Source organism: Lytechinus variegatus, chromosome 2, assembly GCF_018143015.1.
Source record: "Lytechinus variegatus isolate NC3 chromosome 2, Lvar_3.0, whole genome shotgun sequence".
Taxonomy (NCBI): Eukaryota; Metazoa; Echinodermata; class Echinoidea; order Temnopleuroida; family Toxopneustidae; genus Lytechinus; species Lytechinus variegatus.
Genome location: NC_054741.1, coordinates 79,004,738 through 79,029,703, shown reverse-complemented (window position 1 = coordinate 79,029,703; position 24,966 = coordinate 79,004,738). Strand labels below are relative to the sequence as shown.

Below are 24,966 nucleotides of genomic sequence, written 5' to 3'. Positions count from 1 at the left end.
CCTCACTGAAGCATTATTTCATTTGAATTCATTAAGCATTTTGAAAACCAAACAATTCTTTTAGACATCCAATGAAAGAAAATAAGAATTTATTATGATATAACAATATTTATTGAACATAGAAATATTTGGCCATTTTAAAGAAATGTTAATACCACGACTACAATTTAACAACATTAAACACCATCTTTCACCACATTGAATGAATTATCAAGGTTATCTGCAGCTTTTCACTAAGACAGCTGTCAAAAACAAATCAGAAGCATTTCATAAAACAAATAGTGATTTTCACTGACTATTGTTATCAGCTACTGAAATCTTTGCATCCGATTGGCTAAGAACAAATTATACCCCTTTCACAAACCCATCCTCCAATTATCCGCCTAAGAGTAATGCGGATAATTCAATAAAAATTGCATTCACAAACTCTGAAAATAATCTGCACTATTTTTTTAGGAGCGCCCGACCTGAAAAAGGCGGATAATTTCCATGGCAACTGCACACATCCCCTCCCATGCGGTTGTGTTGGAAAAGGGTGACCTTGTGACCGCACCATGGAAATTATCCGCATTACTTTCGAAATTTGTTCATAAAGTCAAAATCTGGTCCCGATGCCGCTATTATGCGTAAAATTGCAGCATCAAAATAATGCGGATAACTCTGGTCCCGCTCTAATTTTACGACCAAATTATGAGGAAATTATCCGCATAACTGGGTTTATGAAAGGGGTATATGTCAATGAAAATCACTGACAAACTGCTTTGTGGAACACTCCTCAGTTTTAGCAATATTTAATTGATCCAAGGCCTTGTCGCTTTAAAGTAACTATGAAGGTAACTTTGCCATCTAATGGTATCGCCCAAGGCATCATTAATTTTGATTGGTTGTTGGACATTATTGACATGGTAATTATCACTGGATGGTAAAATTACCAATATAGTATCATTTATGCAACTGGGTACCTGCACTATGAAAAAGTGATAACTGTATTTTTGACAGGGCAACATTGAGTGCAAAACCCAAACAATTTTCAATTGTTTCACAAATACGCCTCTATGAGGTATGGTTAATAGACTTCTGTTTTTCTTCATCCTACCTAGAGGCATTTCTTAAAAACATCCAGTGATTTCATTCCAAAATATACAAACAAAAACATACAAAGCAAATAAACATCATTAAAAAAATATGTACCCTACTTCAGATTTGGTACATGAATTAAAGAAAAAAAAAGATATATGCCTTTTTAAACATTTCATACTGCATATCCATGTTGGAAGATTCTGAATAACACATTTAACACTTCTTAACAAATCACAATGTACATAACAATACATCCAAACATAACGGCATTGTGTCCAACTAGAAAAGAAACAAGTTTTACACTTTGTTGGAAAGGGGAAATATATCTCTGTAAAATCAATTGTGATATATGTTTCTGGCATATAATTTGTGCGTAATCAAACAATTTTCCACTACATATTCCCCTTCTTGCAAAACCAGCAAAGTGTAAGAAGTGTAGAGCATTGCTGTTTCAAGCTGTTACATAACATCAGTACCATATGAAGGTTGATGAGTCACTTGAAACGGGAAATACATATCATTAATTTCATTAGAAGGAATCCATTGATGATTCAGAAGATACATTCAGATTGTTATCATTTACTTCAAAAAATGAGAATTAAATAAATTAATGACTACATTTGACTAGAAAGGGATTTATAGAAATAAAAACAATCAATGCAGTATTCAAATGAAAACTTTCTTTGCACTCACATAAATATAAGTCACAACAGGTTTGGTGCAATCAGGAGATTAGCATCTCCATTGATTGGCTATGGTGTCATGAGGAAAGTAGAAGACGCCAAGGTGGTTTGTGCCTCAGACTTTATAACTGTTTTATTTCATAATGATAGAAGTTAGTCGAATTTGGACTCAATATTGTTCGTCTCCCAGCAAATATCCCTCTATACCAGTAACAAAAATAAACACATCAGTAATTTTTAAGTTTTATTTCATTTTATTTTCATCTTGTACAAATAATCCCAAAGAAATAGACTTTCATAAATAAGAAACCCCTCTGCACTATTAATTTCTATTTGAATGGTGTCTTAATCAAGTCTGCGCTTTACAGTGGTGGGCAATGGTCTGGAGGTGGCCAGAATAAACAAGGTTACACTGTAGAATTTGAAAACCATTGCTGTTTTTTTATTTCCCTTCAAATATTCAATTATTTTGGAGGCCTTCAGTGACAGTTCTAGGTTTTCAGTACAGCTATCCAAAGCTGTACAGTATCACATAAATACACTTACCCAATAAATTCAAATAATAAGTTTGCAACTCAGAAGTCTCATCAAGAAAATTCAATGGACTGAAATGGAAGAGGCAAATCTTTCCCAAAGCAAATATGAAGTTTAACTTTATTCTAGTACCGGTATCTTAATTAACGTGGATCATCAGGGTAAATGCTTGATATTGTATTTTAAACAAGTATCATCTTCAATGGGCAAACATATATGATGGGATGGGGGGACCTTCTTATTACACAAAAATCACATATCCTTCATAAAATTGTACACAAATGTTATTGAATGCTTGCATCAAACTAGCTTTCACAATGAATCCGATTTAAATAAAATCAGTAAAACCAAAAAAAGAATAATATATATGTTAGATTTGTGTTTTAGAATTATGAGAATTAGAATTAAGAACCTGCTTATAACATATAGTATTTGGTAATATCACACACTGAATAACTCGACACTGACCACAGAATAATACAAGGATTGCAAGTTTTTAAGAGATTACTTCAAATCTAGTCAAATGTATTACATGTATCACAAACAAAAATTTGTAAATTCTGGTGATTATTACAACTGAAACTAGCAATTCATGATTACATTAATATCTTGATCAATGATAATGTTCACATAATGTTCTTATAAAGCTCACTATCATAGTAGATTTCTAAGCTTGGGTGTATTGCTCTTGTTCTAGATTGTAAAAAAACCTGGGTAGATAGAGAAGTCTCCTTGAGTATTTTCATTACAGCATACCTTTTATTTACCTCATGTATTATATATCTTAGTTTTTTTTCTGACTTGTTCTTTTATAATTATATGCAATATACCACACTTTTATCTTGTAATAAATATTATTATAAAGGTTACTATTTTGTGATGTCAATACATGTGTCATGAGGTTGCCCACCAAAAAAGGTGGTGCTGTTATATATTTTGTTAATTTGTAGAGTTATTCTTAAAAAAAAAATCAGAACCAAAAGAGGTTTGCCAAGAAAGTTTCATTGCTTTAGGACACAGAGCTCGAGTTACACGTCTTTAAAGATGGGGCACCAGGGGTAATACTGGAAGCAGCGCCACCTGTACAAAGTCAATGGGGATTCTCAATATTTTGTGCTATTTGGGATAAAACTTAAATATTTCTTGTGAAAACTTGATTTCCAACTACAAGATTTTAAATGTTATATTTATCAACATTTCATTACAAATATGATTATGCACTACCATATGGGATTATAATTATTTAAGCTGAATATGGCAATGCCAAAGTGAAAGCACTAGAGAGAAAGATGCTATCTACTTGGTGGGATATAAATTTGCAAAAAGTATGCTAAACATACAACTTATCAAAAAACAGCCCTCTGCAACTTAAAAATTACCTGTATTATTCTATATGGATCATACATTCGATGACAGTGCATTAATATACCACATGTACATTAAGTAATATGTCACAATATTCTTTGTCATTTTTATTCAACCTGCTTTCATTCATACATATTATTTTTAATCAATAAGAACAAGGTAAATATTTTACAATACCTAAAGTATTGTCATTCAAATCAAAAGAAGGAGGGTTTGGGATATGGTTGGTTTGCATCATTACTCTTTGACCTGAAATGCCCTGAATTCACAAATGTTTTGCATGTGTGGTTTGAAACCATGGTTAATACAGATTTCATTCATTGATTATGCTTAATTCAGCATGTATATTCAGAAGGTGTCCAATACTGGCAATATTTTATGACCATGAGCATCACAAATGCGACATTGAACACAAACAAGTGCAAGAACTGATCTTTCTTGTGATAGGTCAAACTGCGCACTAAAGCTGCACTAAAGAAAGTGGGAAATTTAAAGACAATCAGCATATAAACGGCTTTATATTTTCGACATTGAACAGTGCACCGCTGATCGTGTTTGTGTTTGATGTGTCATAATTTGAGTTTTCAATCATGATCGACGTTTCCGTTTAAATTTGGAAACTGACACTGAACACATCATAAGGTTACAACAGTAATCAGTCCACTGTTTATGTTAATTTATCTACAAAACAGTGAACCTATTAAAAGTAGTAACAAGCATCAACTTTAAAAGGGCTATGATAATGATGTGCATCCATTACTGGATGCTTTCACAATATATGCACTGAATAAAGAATAATAAGTGAATCAAATCTGAATAAGCACCAATTTCTAACCACATATTTTCAAAACCACCTATGTCAATTTGGCCCTATAAGTCTTAAAATGAATGCAATATCATGCACTGTATTCTGAATAAATAGTGATAAGGAAAACTCCAAGTAGAGTCATGACTGAGTTTCAAATTTGTTAAATCTTTTCCCTCACATCTTAGAGCTTTCTGAATAAGTGTGCGTATTCACATTACATGTGATAATATTGGGTTTTCTATTTCTTTTTTAATGCCTGATCTACATTCCTCACAAAGTGAAATATCAGCTTGGCTATACCAAGATTACACTAGTACCCACTTATTCAAAACTATTAACTAAAGAAGGTCTCAACAAACATTTAAATGCATATGCAATATCAGTAGTAACTTTTATCAAAACACAAATTATTAAAAAAAAAACAACCACAGAAATATTCCAATGTGTTCTTGGCCCTCCAACATAAAGACTTGCAATCACAAATTAAATCAAATCAAACCTCAATAGATTGTCATGCTAATCTAAGATGTGTCCTTACAAAAATTAAGAAAGTACAACAAATGAGAATCTGGATAATATCTCATCAAAATCTTAGAAAATTGTGTCAATTCTGGGCTCTCCCTTATCAAATCTCAAATTATATAACTTGAATTAAATATGGGTCTCATTAACACAAATGAAAATAACTTTAATCAATAGAATTTGTATCAAATTTATGATTAAAGATTCATGTAAACTCTTGACCCTGGGGGCCCTTACCTTTGAATATGAAAATACAATTACATGTATTACTTTATAAAGATTCTTACCTTTTCTACGGGTTAATCTCAATGGGTTTGGTATTAGTTGGCGCTTCGTTCAGGACTACAGATTTTGCTTATTGCAGAGAGTTCTACGCAATGTCTCTTGAAAATTACAGTCTCCTAGCAGTTGAAATATATCTGAACATGTTTAATATTTTAGACAGGGACCGCTTCTTTTCTAAAATGTCTCTGTGGTGTCTTTAACAGTTGCAAAGATTATTTTGTTTCAATGATGCCATAGAGATGTTCCTGCAACCTCAAGAGCTTTCTCATCTCTGTAACCTCCCAGAAATGGATAACAAGTGACTTGAAGAAGTCTTAAGTCAATTTCCTGGAAGTTGTGCCTTTTAAGAGCAAAACCATTTTCTGTAGCACAGACATCTTGGAGATTTACTTGCAACAAAAATGGAAACACTGCACCGATATCTCTAATGGACAGATATGGTCTTAAAACTGAGTCAGCTGAAATCTACGCACAATCCAATATAGATGAGTGCATATGGAATGAAAAAAATATATGAAATTTCTGACTACCCTTCTATCTGTTGAGTGACTGACAGAATGAATTTGTATGAATATGCTACAAAGTGACAAGCACTATTACAATTTACACAGATAACCAACATCTTTATTTTTTAGTCAAGAATATTAAAATGTGTAGCATGCATGCAAGAAAATTTGCATTTGAAATTTCTAATTTTAAAGAGTGCATTGGATACAGTAGGAGAATATGACACTGTATTTGAATTATCATTTGGAAAATTGAGCAGGATTATTTTGTAAAGTGCTTAGAGATGTTGTTATGAGGTATTGTATTAGTGGAACATTATTGAGCAAGCAATAATGAATAGCAAGTTGATACCAAAGATTTGTTGATTCATCACCTGTCAGCCACACAGCGGCAAATGAATAGAAAATTATAATTATAATATTATGCATAATATAGCATAAAATCCCAATGAAACCTAGGCTGAGGATACATTATCATCAAGAGCTCTTTTCTCTGTTCTTTTCCTGGACCCGTTTCAAGTATCGCTGAGCGAGGGAATTAATGATGGAGATAACAAAGTATAGAACCATGGCAATGATCAGCTTTTCAAACAGGAATCCAAGCAGATTACCTTGCTGTAAAGAGAAAATTAAACAATATGAGATAAATATTACTGATTTTAGTAGACAAAGTTCACAGTATTTTCAATAAGAAATGAAGTTGATTTCCTTAGACATGTTGCAACAAAGACAACTGGAGGCAAGAGGCCTTTTTTTTGGGTGTCATAAGGTGACAAAGAGGCAATTTTCGAATCATATTCTTTCAATAGTTAACATAAATTAAGTTATATTCAAAGGTTTGCAGACAAATCCATGACATAATATGACTTGACTCAAGACATCTTGATGGAATGATAATAGATGTCTTGAATCAGTCTGTACAACTTTTAAAACTTTTGTTTTTAGATATTGAACAACAAGCCCCTAAATCAGCATAAATGATTCATCATTTTCACCATCCCTTAAAAGCATGAAAATTTTTGCTTATCTTTGTCATCCCAGACATGTATCTTCACTAGGATGAAAATTTCAGAAGGAATTTACAATATTCATCTTCTGATGAAAAAAAAAATATCATGAAAAAATAATGAAAGTACCGGTAAATGAAAAAGGGTGATCTGAAGTATGGTGTAAATGATGGATTTAGTGTCAAGGCACTTAAGATTAATTTCTAAGACCAAATTATTTTCTTTAAAAAAGACCGAAATATTTTCTTTAAAAAAAGTTCAGCAGTCCGATATCTTCTCTTAGCACTTAACACTAACACCAAACATAGCACTTGCAATTTATAAGCATAATCTAAAATATATTATAAAACAAAGATACAATTTTTCTTTGACTATCATAAATTTACTCTTAACTCGCATAAAAAAGCAAACAACATAGACATCAATCTTCCTCACGATCATTCATGGAAGGGTATTGTATTTCAAATTGCAAAAAAGTTTTATTCAAATTTCAAACATACCTTATCAACAGCACTGCCTGGTACCCGATGTAACTTGGACTTTTGTTTGGCTAAGAGGTCACGGAATGGTCGCTGGATCAAGGGACCGATCATGGGTATGCCCCTAATAAAGAAAGTAAATTGTAAACTATCATGCTCCTTTATCTCATCTTGATGGTTTTCACCTGGTAAGTATCACATATCATACTATCAATTGATACAACATATGCCATTGCAATGACTATGTAGGACAATAATAGCTCTTTAGAATATATCTTGCAGGTCACAGTGAGAAAATAAGTCATTTTATTTTTGAGAAATTTTAGTTTAAGAAAGAATTTTGAATAATATCAACAAAAATGATCCTAAACTATAAACAGAAATAGTTGAATCAATACTTCACACATAGTATGATTCAATATTTAGCATTCCTTGTCTTTAAATCAACTGATATTCAGTGATGTTCTGTGTTTGGATAACAAAACAGAATAGATAACATAGAAAATCAACCAGCACAACTAATCTTGTGAAGTACATCCCGTGACATAATTGTTCACTGAAAACAAAATTCCTTTAAAAGAAGACTTACCCGATCAAGTCAACAACGAATTCTACATGATGTTCACTAAATGTGATGATGATAAAAATTGTCTAGGAAAGAAATAAACAAAGATTATTCAAAACATAGTTGTGCTCTGATAATTAGAAGTAGAAATATCACTGAAAGTGATAAATAACCCAACCATATCACGGTAGGCGTATGTGATGAATATGGCAATATAAATGAAAATATCATTTTCCCTGATTTACTGTCATATTACATTGTTACTATGGCAATGCTTTATTTGAAATATTTAAACAAAAAATGTGTTTTGCACATATTCCCTTATGAGTAATGGGCAAAAACAGGGAAAGTAGATTGCTCTACAAGATCTATTCCTGATTTATTACTAAAATATGAAATATATCAGCAGGTACTGATGCTAATGTTGCTTTAATACATAACACTAAAATGAAATATGAATTTATAAGAAAGATGAACATATAGAACAAATAAACTAAATTGTCAGGATCATGAATAAAATGTTAAACACCTGGTAATGGTGCTAGAGATAAATTGAACCCACTCATCATCACACACACAGCCATCCCCCCTCCCTACACACACACACACACATACTTGTGTTTGGTTATAATGTTCCAAAATTGTGGTAAATATGCAAAGGCACAAAATCATAGAAAACAAAAGAATTATTAATACTCAATCTAAACATTTAGCTATTTAGATTTAAAGTTTGAAAGGTTTACTCTCTGAATAATTTTGAAATAATTTCCTTAACTGTTGAGCTTTGAAATGCTGTTAACCTACCTGAATACTCATTTTAATAATAGCCTTTCCGATGAGTGTTGCCCCAAAGAAAGTCCAGAATGGTACCAAAAAATGTCCACATGTGATACCAGCAAGATCAAACAATGGATTAGGAATCTGTTTAAAAGAAATGGTACAACTTAGTAATCCTTGTGAGATATGACAACAGGCAATAAAATTTACATATTGCTGCTTTAAGGAAGCATAAAAAAGGGTCAAATTGAAGAGTAGCAAAGTAACTGCGTGTGTGGCCATTCTCGAAAAAAATTATTCAAAGCATTGAAATAAAATTAGCGCAGGTTTCAAGAAAATATTTTTTTCCCTAAATGCATTTGCATATGTGACTAGAGCAGAAATTAATACTTTTTCTACACAAAATACTCCTTTTTATTCAACATACAAATGGAGATATACAAATGCTGTATTTCATCATTTTCCATCCTTCAAAATAGTGCAATTAATTTTATAAGGTTAACATCCCTGTGTGCTAATGCTCAGCACTTGTCCAGAGACAACGCAAACAGAATACAAAAGCAGAGAAGATGTTGGGGATGATCGCATCATGAATGTTAACAAACCAATTTATATTCAAGCTGGATTGCTGGCCACCTATCATAGATGTAGTGCACATCTCATTCCATATAAATATCTTAACAAAATGTCACAGAATTAAAGTTAAGTGTGAAGCTAATGCCAAATAAATTGTTTTGTTTTTTTAATGACCTTGTAGTGTCACACATAATTCATTGTGAGAGTTGTTTGCATGACATGAAACAGTGTCTTCATTTATTCATTTTGAAGAAAACAGGCTGAGATCTGGATATAAAATCAATTTATAGATTTTCAATTTGTTGGGAGTATGCAAATCCAAGATGTGTTAAAGTTCCCATTCAGTCTCTAACAGAATATCCATTTCTGATCGATAAGACATTATCAGAATCCAGAAAAAAAAATACTGGACAGCAACTATCAAACAAGTTTTTTTAAAAGTAGATTACAAATTATGTTTGGGAATGAAAGAATTATGGATAAAATGCCGACATGACAATGCCCGAGATATCCTATAGCACCTGGTTGATCTTAAAAAAATTGATGTACATTTAAGGAGTTAATACTTACTGATGCACATGCTAATATACCAAAGAATCCAACTCTTTGAACTAAGCGTTGAACCCCTAATTTCATCCTGGTCATTAAGTCCTGTTAAAAGCAATATATACAAAAAAGAGTAATATCACCATCATTTATAAAACCTACCACTAATTCACTGGATACATTAACATTTCATTTTGAGCACTAATGCTCCAAAAGTGGTGGAACCACATAATTGAATGTCATTATTGTCACTAAGTTGAGCTCAAAGGATGTGCAAGAAACTACAGAAAAAGATTCAAGTCATGTTGTGGTGGTGAAAGCGCACTGTGGACATATTGCAACTTTGTTGGGGGAAGGGGCTGGATTCTACAAATTGAGTTTTATGATAACTTACTTGTTGAGTATTTTGACTATGTTCCATAATCTCTTCAAACTCTTCATAATCTTCATTGTCGGGTTCAACACCAGAAAGACGTGCTGTAAAATCATTTAAAAGAAATAAACTATCATCAATAGGAAATCTATAATTTAAGCTGAGGTATGGACTTTACCAAGCAAGCTGACTCTGCCTGATTCACATACCTCCAAGTCAATGAAAATTCAAAGTGCATTTTTCTACATTATTCTTTTACATTTCATATTTCTAAACAAGTTCCTTCAAAGTCTGTGTCTGGACTCAAATCACATCTGTTGGGTGTTTCATAAAGCTGTTCGTAAAGTTACGAACGACTTTACGCACGACTGGAACATGTTCTTAGGTCATAACTCAATTACATAGGGATATCACATAGCACAAGAAAGGATCACCAGTCGTGCGTAAAGTCATTCCTATCTTACGAACAGCTTTATGAAACACCCACCTGGAATGGACCAGAGACAGTCAAAGCCCTCGCTTTTTTACTATTTCTTTTATCAAACAATAAAATTCTTGAGTTCTCTTTGAAGGCTAACAGTACTTTTTGGTGTTATTTTTTGTAAAAGAAAATCCAACATGCTGATAATAATTGGAGCAATAAAATACTTTGAATAAATCAGAATGACTATTTACATACCTGCTTTGGCCATAAAATATGGAGGCAACTCTCCAAGTGCAGTACCAGCACCCTATAAGAAAGAAACAATGCAAATGAACAATTGAATGAATCAATATTACTACATGTAGGTAATTTGATCTATTTATCAATCAATATATTAATCAATCAATCAATACAAAGTTTACTCCTCTCCAAGAGTAGTACTAGCATTATGTATGTAAAGTAATAACTAGATAGATTCTTGACTGCAGGAAGTCAAAATTCTTGCCTCCACCTTTGCAAATCAAGAACATTACACACTTAACTTATTAAAGGAAACCAAAACACAAGGAGTGAATCCATCTTATCAGAAAGAATATAATGAGAGAAGTAATCTACAGCTTGTTTCATCAACATCAGTTATAGGAAAAGTGAGTTATGGAAGTTTGCAAAGTCTTGTATTTTCTATGGGGATCCTCAAATTTTCAGATTTCACATTATCTCCTCCTGACTTTGACATATGTGTTATGAATTATATTTTTTCATGGTGTATGTTATGCTCAGAAGGAGCCAAGATGCAATTTGAAAGATAATGGGGAAAATCTGAAAATGTGTGTACAACACAAATGGAGAGTTGTAACTTCTGAATGTTTCCATGATGAAGAAGAATAGTGTAGTAGGTTTCACGGTACACCATGTATCTTTCTTGGGCAAGTGTTGGTCCTGAAAAGGACTACCCAATCTCGATGTTTCAAGAGTTGTCCACAAAATCTGCAATTCTGGAGCATGGTGGCCAATTTGAGGATCCCCACAGAAAGTACAACAAGACCTTTTTAACATTCTAAAAAGATTTTGATGAAACTTGTTTTAAATTCTTCTTCTCATACTACTCTTTCCAATAAAAAGTTGCCTTCCTTCTTGGGTTTTGGTTTCCTTTAATGTGACCTCTGTGACATTGGCCATGTGACCTCAAAATCTCATCAGATTAATGTCAGTCACATCTATATACATAGACTAAATCAGCCATGTTAGATCCCTGAAAAGGTTCTCAAATTATTGGAAGTAAAAAGATATTTCAATATATTAGAAAAATGATAATCAGATCATTGTTACTCGTCTATGCATAATTGCATACATGAGCCAAGCTTGAAATGAAATCCTCAAAATGGTCCTTGACTTACGAGAATGAAAATTGTCGGTATATAATGACTTCAGTCACCTTTGGCCTTTAATAATAATAAAACAAAACATTTATAAGACACTTCCTACTGACATTTCTAAGTGCGCTATTTTCTGTTTGTGATTAATATTTTTCCCTCATAACCCTAAAATCAAATCATCTTCACTCCTAGCATACTTGGCTAAGTTTTGTCAATCTGTCTTTGATTATTGCCAGAACAAAAGATGGACGGATAAACGGACAACATAAATCCTCCGGCAAATAGTTACCGTGAGCGGAATCATAAAATACAACAATAAATTTTGTATTAACTACTCACCCACATGACTGCTTCAAGTCTAACCTTCTGTAAAACTGACCATATTGTCATAGAAATAGCTGTACTTCCTTCACTTGTTTCAGGACAAACAATCCTACAGAATAAAAATAATTTCATTATTCTTTATAAATGAAACATGTTCATGTCAGATTAAAGATGGCAATACCATGTACATATGTCACATGCATATAAATGGGAATGTTTTTTAAGAGATTACACCCTGTCCAACGTGAAATATATCCAAATGAAAAAAAAAAATCAAGATGAAATTAGTGAGATAAAAAATAAATACTTCACATTTTGCTGAACATATACAGAAGACTGTGCAAGTATTAAGTAACTTATGTAAGTTTCTAGCTTATTGTAGTACAAAATAATATACCCTTTTAATATACTGCATGTCTCTGCAAAAATGAGTATTTCTAAAAATGTGGAGCAGTCTACAAATAAGGACAAAATAAGTGTGGTATATTTTGGAGTGAATGAAAGTTCTGTATAACTTTTTTCACTTGGCTTATAGGCAACAGATAATTGTTTGAAGTTAATCTGATGAAACAAAAAAAAAGAAAGAAAAATAAACAAATTATTGGTGACATCTCAACAATTATTATTATTTTTATACAACTGTCATCACCATAAAGGCACCTACACACCAAATACCATCCAGATAATCATAACCCAAACTCTGTCATATCACTCACAGAATGAGTGCATAGTAATTGTTATGGTTATCAGTTTGCTTACCAGACATAGCTTATGATTGGTGTGAACAGTCTTTTTCAAACACTACAGAAGAACCATTTCATACCCACTTTTCTATGAACCGTACTATTGCATTGTCCCTGGAGCCACATTTGGTGTGCAGATACAAGCCATCCTTATATTTACCATGGATGTGGGAGACAAAAATGTACTTACTTGTCAGGATAGGGAGGTTCAGGAAAGTTTACTGATTGACATTCAAATGCTGCTAACGTCACTGTGGCTATATGAGGACCCTGCAATAAAGAAACAAAGTTACTTACACTTAACTATAACCATATAATTAAGAATTAGGTGCGTGCACCCTACAATCTTGCATCATTGATTTATAAGTAATTCATCACTTTATTTAACATTCAAACGCTATACTCTATTGCTGATATTTTTGCACACTGGTGCATGTTCTTGTGAAGTAAGAAAGCACATGAATAAGTAATGGCTGCATCTTTTAACATACTTTCTGTTGATTCTTTACATAATACATGTCATGGATGTCAAATTTGAGGGGAAAGAGTAATGTGTATGTAAATTTTATTGAACAATTAATTGCTTTCATACATGGAAATTTCTATTTTTTACCTGAAAATTGAAAAGGTAAAGTCCAACATGCAAACATTTTCAGATGCTGTAAAAATGACCCAAACTGATATGATGCAATTCTTACCAGATATAGAAGGAACGTATGAAGACCAGTTCCTAGACCTACTGATGATAGAACTCCAAGTCCTACCCAATACAAACACCACATTGTCTTTGTCTCTAAGTACTGCACATACTGTGGATAAAAGAAAGAAAGCAAACAATTAGGTTTGGTAATAACATTGCATGTCCATATATATCCATGATAATCAGAGACAGACAAACATTCACACACACAAAGAAATATTTCAATAATCATGAAAGTTATTACATTAAAACTTCAATGATATTTGATACATTGAATTGAACTGAATTGATATGGAGAGAAAAAAAATGCACTTTTTCATTATTTTATCAATATTGCCAATATCAATAAAATAATAAAACAAGAGTGCATTTCAATTCAATGAATCAAATATTGTTCAATCATTGAAGTTTTAATGTAATAATTATATAATATTGACTGGCCTTGAGGGGAACATCAAATATATTGCCAGCAAATGAATCATATTGGCCCGAGTCTTTAGACGAGGGCAATATGGGTCATTTAAGGGCAATATATTTGATGTTCCCCGAAAGAAGAGCCAGTCAATATTTTTATTATCATCCAAATCAGATATCTAGAGCAAAAAATCATGATAATGGGGATATTTCTTGTAAAAATAGAGTTCTATTGTGTCATGTTAATATCGGTCTAGGCTCTGCACTTAACCATTATGACGTACTTGCAAGCGCTCGGATTCAGCGTTGTCTTTATTATGACGTATATTGTTGGTGGGCGGATCCTTATGAAGCGTATCTCTTTATACGCATCCACAAATGCCCGGATGTGAGACCAGGGAAAATACAAAGGTATATTTTGCTTCGTCTCTGCATGCAAAGTAAATACGCGCATTGAGACCGAGGAAAATACAAACAATATACCTACCCTTCCCGATATTCAGAAAATGTAGGGCAATACGGTTTTGTAAATGACCAGCTCAGATGTCTGATACGGGTGATAATATTCATGATTATGCAGCATTCATGCTAAAATGCGATATAATTCAGATTTGGACTTACTACTTGATGTGATCCCTCTAAATGATACAAGATAGCTATTGTTATAAGAAAGATGATGAAAGCTGCAACCTTTTTTCTGTTGGCCCATAACCTGTTAGAATAGCAAAATAGAATACTTCATTTCATCTCAAGGTGCACTGTAAAAGGATGATCTTCAAGATAAACAGTCATTTGATACTTGCAGAGACAGTATACTTCCTATAATGTTGCCTTAAAAAGTCACTGTTACCCCAGTCATTTTCTTAAGAGGCTTTTACAAATGATTATTCAACCTCATGTGACCATTTGGTGATATCAATTTTTTGCATTCAATTTGAATGTTGCAAATTGTAGTCACAAAACCAATTGTGAAAGTGCATTAACTGGTACCTGACAAAATTTTCACATCAAAGACCAGTTCACTGGTGAAATGTGGTGAAGAGAGGGAAATAGAGCTACAATAAACTTTAAATATATTATTCTCTAGGTACAGATATTTTTTTTTTAAATATCTAAAAAAATAAATAAAAAACCTGATGGATAAATACCTGTATGTCCATCCCACAATTATGATACAAACTTCTAGGAAAAAGTACTGCAAAGTGGTAAGTGGTTTCTTCAAAAGGGTAATCTTGGCTCTTTCTTCTCTATCCAGTCTCCTCATCTCTCTCAGAGTTTCTAGTTCCTCTGGGGTGGATGGAGGCTCTGAACTGGTTGGGGTGTTAGGACCAGCCCGGATCAGCTGACCAATACCAGGATTTAGGTTGTTCTGCTTGAACATGCTATCTGCATCTTTCAGACGTAGCACCTGGAAAAATAGCAAATTCATCTTCAAATATTTATTTGCATTAAGGCACTCTTTGAACAGATACTGAAAAAGACTGTAAGATCACACCTTCACATTGATTGTTTTGTAAACTGTTGTTTGACAGCTTTCTACCAGATAAACATCAATATCATCAATGCATTGATCAATTGAAGGCAGGAAACCCAGGGCAATTTATATTTCAACTTTTATGATTATGTAAAATTATAATTTCCAAATTTCGAAACACTTTTGCATGTCACTTAAGATTGCACAAAGTCATTACGAAAACAGTTATGACACGGTTGGAGGTCTCATGAATAGTAAGTCAGGTTGTTCAGTGGCCTGTATCACTAAGCGCTAAGATGCGTCTTAAGCATCCATAAGTCCGGTTATAGGACATAATGAAAGATGCATCTTAGCGGGAGTTTCACAAAGACCACTAAGACGCGTACCGTACTTAGTACCCATTTAACTAAGTTGCATACAGAGCGTAGCCTACGTCTCGTTAAGACGAGACGTAGGAACTATTCTTCGTGTAATGTCATGTTTCCTAGTGGCCACAAACTGCAGGAGCGCTTCGACGTCAACCCTTTGGAAGTCCTTGCTTCTTTTTCTAGGCGTTTCCTATTTTTTTTGAGGAAAATGCATATTGGTATTACCGGTATTTATTTTTATGAATTGCCCAACATAACGTCATTGCCTGTCTGTACACTACCAAATATGTTTATAGTAGAGGGGGGGGTACTATGAGCATTATTTTTTGTACTCAACACCCCCTCCTCCCTTGAGAAAAAACAAAAAGGTAAAATTTTGGTTAATCTTTTGTTTTCGTCGAGGTATCAAATACAACTTCCACTGCATATACATTTCACTTTCAATATTTTACTTCTATGTTGTCTTAAGAAAACAGTTAATACCGTACCTTCCCCAATATCCTCCAACAGTAGTCAAAATTATGTTAAAGTGACAAATTCCTCCTCCTTTCACTTTTTAGTCGCAGACGATGCAGACGAAAACTTGCGGGAAATTACTACTTTTTATCTTCACACAAGGTCGAAGGTCACGAAATTAGGCTTCGTAGACTCAAAATCGAGACGTTTTATTGTTGAAGACGCGTCACACACAGGACTTAGTAAAGAACTGTTTAGTGGAACTGACGCACCAACAGGACGTCAGTAAGACCCGTCTTAGTGTATGACGCGTCGCAGCGACACTAAAGTCCCGTTACACTAAGTACTGTTTAGTGAAACAGGCCCCAGGGTTCCCACAGAAATTTGAAAACAAAGTGTCTTTTCCATGATTAAATTGCTGCTTTCCATAACTTCCTGTGATGTCCCGGGAGTAATGTAGAATTTGGGATGTCACAAAACTTGGAAAATGGAAATCATGAACATTTATAATAACAGAGTGTGATCACAGAGGATGAGAGTTGTGAGACACAACAAACTGGAAAGCTGCCATAGGCATAGCCAAGAGGTAAATACAATTCCGACTTTCCATGAACACCATATTTTTCCAGGATTTTCTGTGACTTTGGGAAACATGCTGTTGTCCCCGATTTTGGTAAAAGGGCATCGTGATTGTTAGCAGGCAAGTAGCGAACTTTTTTTTATGTAGTCAAGGGAAGCTTATCATGGTTTTTAAAAAAGGGCCCCAGGCCAGGCTAAACACAAGCTTGCTGGTCAACCAGCAGTTGAGGAGCCAGTCTAAAAGTGAGGATTTTCCCAGAGAGCAAGGACATCCTCACAAACTAAGACAAAACATGTTTTGATAAATTGAGATTGATATTTGTTCATTATGAATGTAGGCAATCCCTGTAAACAGGGACAATCCTCATTTTCAAACCAGCAACTCAACTGACAAGTGCAGTGCTGTAATATCTAAGAGCACTGGAGTGTGAACTGCATATCAAAACCATTGGCCAAAATATCAGATCATCCTTTCTATATTGGCTTTGATGGTGAGTCGATCGTGTCCATGTGACAAACGTTTAAATAAAAAAAAAAAATCTGAGCACTGTAAATATTGCAAGGGTCATAGGGTAGACATTTTGGAGTATGTCATCACTTTTGCATTCAGAACCAAGTAGGCAGCTTACGAATTCCAACCATCATTACAAATCTAATGAAGAAAATGACATGAACCGCTTCAAGACTGGAATAATGGGCAAGAAATTAGTCCTTGTGTATGATCTCACTACTGAGTTCAGCGGAACCGCAACCAACAGAGACAGAAGCCTTTGGTTAAAAAAAGCCTTCTTGAAGGCGTTCTTCTTCTTCCAGCAATCCAGAGTTGCTTGCACAGACAGAGACAAAGTTAGAAATGTCAATGTCCATGAAGAAGATTCAAATTTAATTTGAAGTTGAACTTGAACATAAGAGGAGTAGGCCTGGGACTTTTGGGTATTTTTGTCTTCGGGCACCTGTGGTAATTTTCGGGCAGGTACCCGAAAATCATGTCACATGAAACATGACTGGTGGAAAAACCCCATAGGTGATGTCATCCAGCCACTGCGCCGCATCGAAAGCGCTAAAAAATAATGAATGAAAATATACTAAGCATGTGCAGTGCAAGCTTCCTGTGCCGGCCCCATGCAGTATTCCATTGAAACAAGTCTACAATTTACTCTGTCACCTTGTACCAAAATCAACCTAGAATTCCACTTTTCTATATTTTTAATATGAATTATGAGCAGTTTTCTCGGAGGATTATGTTTTCTCACCGATACCACACAGGTAAGCAAATTTTGATTACTTCTCTTGCTTTTCCGTCAAAATCTTATGAAGTACATGTAACGTCGATACTACATCGTGTTCGTGAGTTTGTAGTTCGCTACGTGCACAAAGTCAATTTATTTCCGTTTGTATCAATCATAATGCTCAAAGTTCTATTGATGCGCTGTCGATCTTCGACGGCTAGCTCTAATCAAGGTAAACCTTGCGCATGGCTGTACCTAGTTGAGAACTAGCCGTCTATGATCCCCACAACACACCACTCCTCAACATTCGATCGAAGGAGCAGACGAGATTGAAATTCAGCAAATGAGGCCCATATTTCTGTCAGAAAATATATATTTTAAGCATTTTCTGTTATTTCAAAGACAATAAAGGTAAAAGTTGGATTTGTTCGCCTTGTATTTGTAATCTTGTTCTATGAAATTGAACACCGGAAGTCGTGTTACAAATTGTTTTCGTACAAAGTAATATGCCACCGCATCTGGAATCATGATATTGTCTGGTAATAATGTATAATACATGACAATACTATGGAAATAAACATGATTTTATTTGATTCAATGATTGTATTTTTTGTTTTGGTCCAAATTTCAATTATGCTTTATTAAAGGACAAGTCCACCCCAACAAAAACTTGATTTGAATAAAAAGAGAAAAATTCAACAAGCATAACACTGAAAATTTCATCAAAATCGGATGTAAAATAAGAAAGTTACATTTTAAAGTTTTGCTTCATTTCACAAAACAGTTATATGCACATCTCGGTCGGTATGCAAATGAGGGAACTGTATGACATCAGGAGACCGTCAAAAACACGGATATACGTCGTGTCGTAATTCAATTTACTACACGACGTAAATAATTACGTAGTGTAGCAATTCGAATTACTACACGACGTAAATAATTACGTAGTGTAGTAATTCGAATTACTACACGACGCAATTCCGAATTACTGCCCAACGATTTAATGTCATGACGTTAAATGAATTAGTGTCGCTACATCAAATAATTAAGGTCGTGTAGTAATTCGAATTACTACACTACGTAAATAATTACGTAGTGTAGTAATTCAAATTACTACACTACGTAAATCACTACACTACCTAAAGAATTACGTCGTGTAGTAAATAATTACTACACGACGTAATTCCGAATTACTGCTCAACGATTTAACGTCATGACATTAAATTAATTAGTGTAGTGACGTGAAATCAACCAATGAGACCGTTCGTTATATGAGCGCAATGCGAACAGCTGAGACTACAGAGTATTGTACAGGAACGTACCAGCAGGAAGTTAGTTGGATGTTCGATATTCAAACTGTGAAGTTGGTTTGATATTCAGGTTCGATATTCAAACGCCTGTGAAGCTGGACCAATATTCGATATTCAAATATTCAGGGGTTTAGAAAGCTAAGGGGTTTTACAGGTGCAGCACATCTCGGGCAACCATAACAACACTGGCTTAATTGCCCAAGTGCGAGGGGACAAACGTCAGTGAATAAAAGGGCAAGAATTTTTTTTTTCATTTTTTTTTCGAGGGGCCCCCAGGGATATCCTGACGGCCTAGCCGGGGTAACACGTATCCTAACTTGTACATGTAGAACTCGACTCGGGCAACCATTTAAACACTAGTTTGACCCGGTGCATGCACATTTAGGGGGCTCAAATTAACAAAATTAAAGGAATAAAGTGCTATTTATCGCACATTGTTTTTTTTTTTTCCAAGGGGCCCCAAGGAATATCCCGACGGCCTATCCGGGGTAACCATGGCCTACCCTAACTTGTAGAACTTGACTCGGTTACCCGGCGCATGCACATTAACGGGGGGCTAAAATTAACAAAACGGAATATTTCAAGCATGGGGAACCACGTTCCTGACTAATCTCTTGGTGCCGCCAGTGGATAGAGTAAAAAAAAACAAGGAAAGAGAGAATACATAATAGGAGAGAGAGAAGCGAAAGGGGGAGATTGGAAAGAAAAGGAGGGGGAACGGGAGAGAAAGAGAAGGGAGAACGGAGGGGTCATATCATTGTATGAACAGGATGTTTTATGATTGTGCCCCGAGCATTAGGGCGAAGCTCAATGCGTGATAAGAACAAAAAGAGGGGGCACACAATGGCGCATGCAGCAAAAATTTGCTTCGTAATAAGTCTCGAGCCAGCGAGAAAAAAAACACCTTTAACTTTGAGATTGATTTTGACATGGTATGCATAAAATAACGTATCTTTCATCTTTCTTTCCTTTCTTTCCTTTTATCATTTCCTATTGTTCTCGGTTGTAGAACATTTTTTTTTGGGGGGGGGGCAGTACTATGCGGATCGGGTCCGTGGCAATGACGGACTCGAATATCCAGCTTCACAGCAGGCGTTTGAATATCGAACCTGAAACCAACTTCACATTTTGAATATCAAATGTCGAACATCCAACTAACTTCCTGCCGGTACGTTCCTGTACAATACTCTGTAGTCTCAGCTCTTCGCATTGCGCTCATATAACGAACGGTCTCATTGGTTGATTTAACGTCACTACACTAATTCATTTAACGTCATGACGTTAAATCGTTGAGCAGTAATTCGGAATTACGTCGTGTAGTAATTATTTACTACACGACGTAATTATTTAGGTAGTGTAGTAATTGGAATTACTACACTACGTAATTATTTACGTCATGTAGTAATTCGAATACTACACGACCTTAATTATTTGATGTAGCGACACTAATTCATTTAACGTCATGACATTAAATCGTTGGGCAGTAATTCGGAATTGCGTCGTGTAGTAATTCGAATTACTACACTACGTAATTATTTACGTCGTGTAGTAATTCGAATTACTACATGACGTAAATAATTACGTAGTGTAGTAATTCGAATTACTACACGACATATATCCGTGTTTTTGACGGTCTCCTGCTTCCATAGAACTGATGACATCACTCACTCACTATTTCTTTTGTATTTTATTATAAGAAATATTTTGATTTTCTCGTCATTGTTATGTGAAATGAAGTTTCATTCCTCCCTGAACATGTAGATTTCCATTATTTTAACATTTTGTGCTTCACGCAAGGAGGTGCTAATCATCAAATTCGTAAAAATTGAAATATTGTATAATTCAAACAAATGCGACGAAAACTAAATCAAACTAATAAATATTTTCGCGATGCTTAGAAAATTAGGTGGTCGATAAGGGGTAGTTCCAACCTAGACCAAAAGCTTCGGTCCCTGTTTTGTTGGTTGTTCTGCTAAACTCTGCTGGCTCCACTCACCAATAAATAAGTTAGACCTATAGGCAATAATTTAGAGGAATGGGCTGGAAATTAAAGGCCAAACCATACCTGTTTGGATTCACCTTTTTTAACAGGCCTTTGAATAGACGTGTTGCCAAGAGTGAATATGTTTATGTATTACATGTAAGTTTGGATAAACCAGGAAGTGGAAGTTGCGTGACAGCCGAAGTCGCTGTTTTAGTTTTTAGTTTTATTAAAAAGTTTATTTTTTCCTGTTTTGGTGTACTTCAGGCCAAAACGGAATGATAATCTTCATTTTGGACAAGTTCTTTTGAATTTTATCTACTTTTAAGTGCAGGTAATAAAGACAAAATCGATGAGCCCTGAAGGGAGGATTTTGCATTGACATTGTTGTCAACCCCCTTATGGTAGCGAGCCATCTGTGTATGGTACATGTAGGGGGCCCTAACACTACACGGGTCCTAAAGCTACATGTATGCACCACTCATCGCGCATGCAGTTTTCAATGGCAAATGCACTTGTTCACACTTGTTCACTGCAACCATTCTGCCTGTGGGGAATCTACAGGTAGGACTATGGTATGCCAATGTTGTACAGGGCACACACTTTAAAAAATTATTAAAATACCACTTTGGTAACCAAAATTACTCATTTCCATACAGTTGCAATTTATTTTTTATCAGTAGTTTGGGAATAATTTTTGTATTCACCAGAGCGCTCAAAAACTTGAATTTTGGACATATTTTTGTGTACGCCCTCTATTGGTGGAAAGTAATGTAGCAAGAAAATTTTCATTAATTTTAATCTCTATTTTTAATTAAGAAAAAATAATTTGAAGAATTAAATTTACATGAGAGCCAAGTTATATGATGAAAAGCTGTAATGAAAACTGACAGTGTAAGAAAATCAAGCATTTGTCCCATAGAAAAAGAGAAAATAAGCCAAACATTGCCACCCTTATTTTGCCACACATGGAGATGTAACTGAGAACAAGGTTATATCATAACCTTGTTCATTGAATGAGTGGGCAAATGCGCACTCTGTTTGTGGAACTGTGACTGCAGAGTGACGAACAATTCCTATTCATTTTTTCAACAGAGGCTGCAATAAATCTCTAAATGCAGAGAAAACCATTAACTGTTTGGAATTTCAGTGTCATATTCACTTTAATTTCATATATTCTATAATAATGTGAACATATTTTAGAAATTGAGGCACAGGAAATAATATTTTTTTGCATGATAAATCGAGTGCGTAACTTTAGGACCCCTTCTACATCCGGCGGCGAAATCAAGAGGGGTTCGGAAAACACGGCGGGATTTGTCTTCTTCTTGTCTTTCCGTTAATGCCCACAATCATTATATTGATTATTATGGCATATGAACGTCAAGATTGACTTGACTTACCGGGACCGGCAGGTGCAATACACCGGGTGAACACCCTACTCTTTGACGAATAGTGTATTGGTTTTAACGTGCATAGGTTGTGACTCTCCTATACACGGGACCAACATTTGCGTCCTTTCCGATGGAAGGAGTGTTTTCCAACTGCATTCACACCTGCACTGAATACAGTGGTGAGGCACGATAACACACACAACGCTATAGCATCAGATTTTTTGTTAGACGCGTTTCGGCATGAGCGGGACTCGAACCCCTCACGTTGAGATCTACGATCTTATCCGAAACATGCGCTCTAACCGACTGAGCGACGCTGCCTCGATTTTCATATTACGTGAGGTTTGCGCTATGGTCATTTTCTTCTATGGTTAATGATCTTTAGAATATTTGCCACAACAATCAGTGAAAGATAATTTGTTCAAATATTGAAATTGGCATAGATTCTAGCTTTTATAGTTTGAAAACAAACTGTGCATAGCTTTAGGTCCCCCCATCATTCACACAATAAAAAAAAATGTTAAAAAACTCCTCGAAACAGACGGCTGCCAAAAAGTGCCAGCTGTCTCTCTAAGTCTAACGTTAGTTCCAACCATTTCTGGCGTGTTTTATTCCCTCACATCTTTGTGATGAATGAAAAAAACATAAAAATTAATTGTCAAATCACATGAGTCATGTGAGTTGTACATGCATGTGTGAGTGACACGGCTCACGTATATACCCAGTTGTTGTGTATCCGGACGGGTTGTGTGTCCGGACGATCAATTTTAGAATGTCATTTGGAAAAATTTACAAGCGAAGTTTCATCAATTTTTAGTACAAAATGTTAGGAAATATTATAAAGAACAAAATAGAAAATGATTACAAGTAATGAATTCATATTTTTAGTGTAATCCACAGACAAAATAGAAGGCTTCAAAAAATTAAAGTGTCCGGACACCCGACCCCCCATTGTACTAGTCAACATACAATAACAACTGCTCATGTGCAATTCAGATCACGTATCACAAAAATATGATAACCACCAATTCACTTGCGTGAATAAGATATCACACACATCGATAATGCAACTGTATTGCCCGATTGCGATTAGACTCAATTCTCGAACAAAAAACCACGGCAGACATACCGTACTGGTAGTAAAATTAGTATAATGTCAGAATGCATGCTTACCAACTGATCTTTTAAACCGTGTGCTTTCAAACCTCGTCGTTTGAGTTCTTCTTTGAGCTGAGGAACTTTCAGTTGTGAATAATCCATTCTTGGTTGGTTGGTTGGTATCGAATCCGCCACACACGTATAAAATTATGGGGGTATTTCATAAAACCGATCGTAAAGTAGAGGTTATGAGGTGCCAAAAGCTATTACGTCTGAAAATAATTATGCCTGAATTAATTCGGTTTATGTCAATTGGTCTAATGCCAACTCCTCTACTATCATTAAGGTCTACCATCACCTCATCATGGGCACCTTTACCCATGAGCAAAGCATTTAATCTACAATGCTCTTTTATCTTGCTTTCAAATAAATGGAAATGCTATATGCACTTGCTCCAAAAAAACGGGGGGGGGGTACATTTTCCCGATAAAATTTGACAAGCAAAAAAGGGGGGGTTTTAATAAAAAAAGGGGCCAAATAAGTATAAAAAACACCGATTTTCAAGAAAAAGGGTGGTTTTGAAAGAATGGTCAATGGTCAATCGCAGGGTCACACGTATGTATAGGGTATGTCCCCCCCAAGCTGTTTTTTAAAGACTAGGCCGTGTTTAGGGTATTTTTTGCCCAAGCTTTTTTCCCGAGGTCATATTTTGGTGACATCTTTTTTTAGGGGCCAAAATATGTAATAAAAGCCCGCGAAAAAACTTGTTTAGGGGGTTATTTTGCACACAAAATTTCTTGGTCACGCGTGTGTACAGCGATATGCCCCGGATACTACAGGGCACGTCTTCACCCCCCCCCCCCCCCCGTCGGCTGGGGAAACCTGGGTCCTGGGCAAAGGAGAAAATATGGGAGAAAGAAGATGAAGAAATTATTGTATATCATACATATTACATCATATTACATAGATGTATTTTGTTACATCTTTATA

At 34.9% G+C, this 24,966-nt stretch overlaps 1 protein-coding gene across 1 annotated transcript; it reads right to left on the bottom strand.

Moving 5' to 3' along the window:
* Window positions 1-1,003: 1,003 nt before the first annotated feature.
* LOC121409163 (vacuole membrane protein 1-like) lies at window positions 1,004-24,254 on the bottom strand. Its single transcript, XM_041601009.1, has 13 exons — window positions 24,052-24,254; window positions 15,236-15,495; window positions 14,709-14,799; window positions 13,672-13,782; window positions 13,164-13,243; window positions 12,246-12,339; window positions 10,786-10,837; window positions 10,128-10,210; window positions 9,758-9,838; window positions 8,639-8,755; window positions 7,859-7,920; window positions 7,291-7,393; window positions 1,004-6,398 (listed from the first exon to the last, which is right to left on the bottom strand). The coding sequence occupies exons 1-13, from the start codon at window positions 24,136-24,138 to the stop codon at window positions 6,261-6,263; spliced, it is 1,359 nt and encodes a 452-aa protein (XP_041456943.1). The 5' UTR covers window positions 24,139-24,254; the 3' UTR covers window positions 1,004-6,260.
* Between the last annotated feature and the right edge of the window lie 712 nt (window positions 24,255-24,966).

Bases quoted from the DNA above. Each gene is read 5' to 3' on its own strand.
- LOC121409163 (XM_041601009.1), bottom strand. From the start codon at position 24,138: ATGGATTATTCACAACTGAAAGTTCCTCAGCTCAAAGAAGAACTCAAA. The intron at 13,244-13,671 runs GTAAGAATTGCA...TCTTTATTGCAG, and splicing joins ATACGTTCCTTCTATATCTG to GGTCCTCATATAGCCACAGT. The intron at 12,340-13,163 runs GTAAGTACATTT...TTTATTCTGTAG, and splicing joins GAACCTCCCTATCCTGACAA to GATTGTTTGTCCTGAAACAA.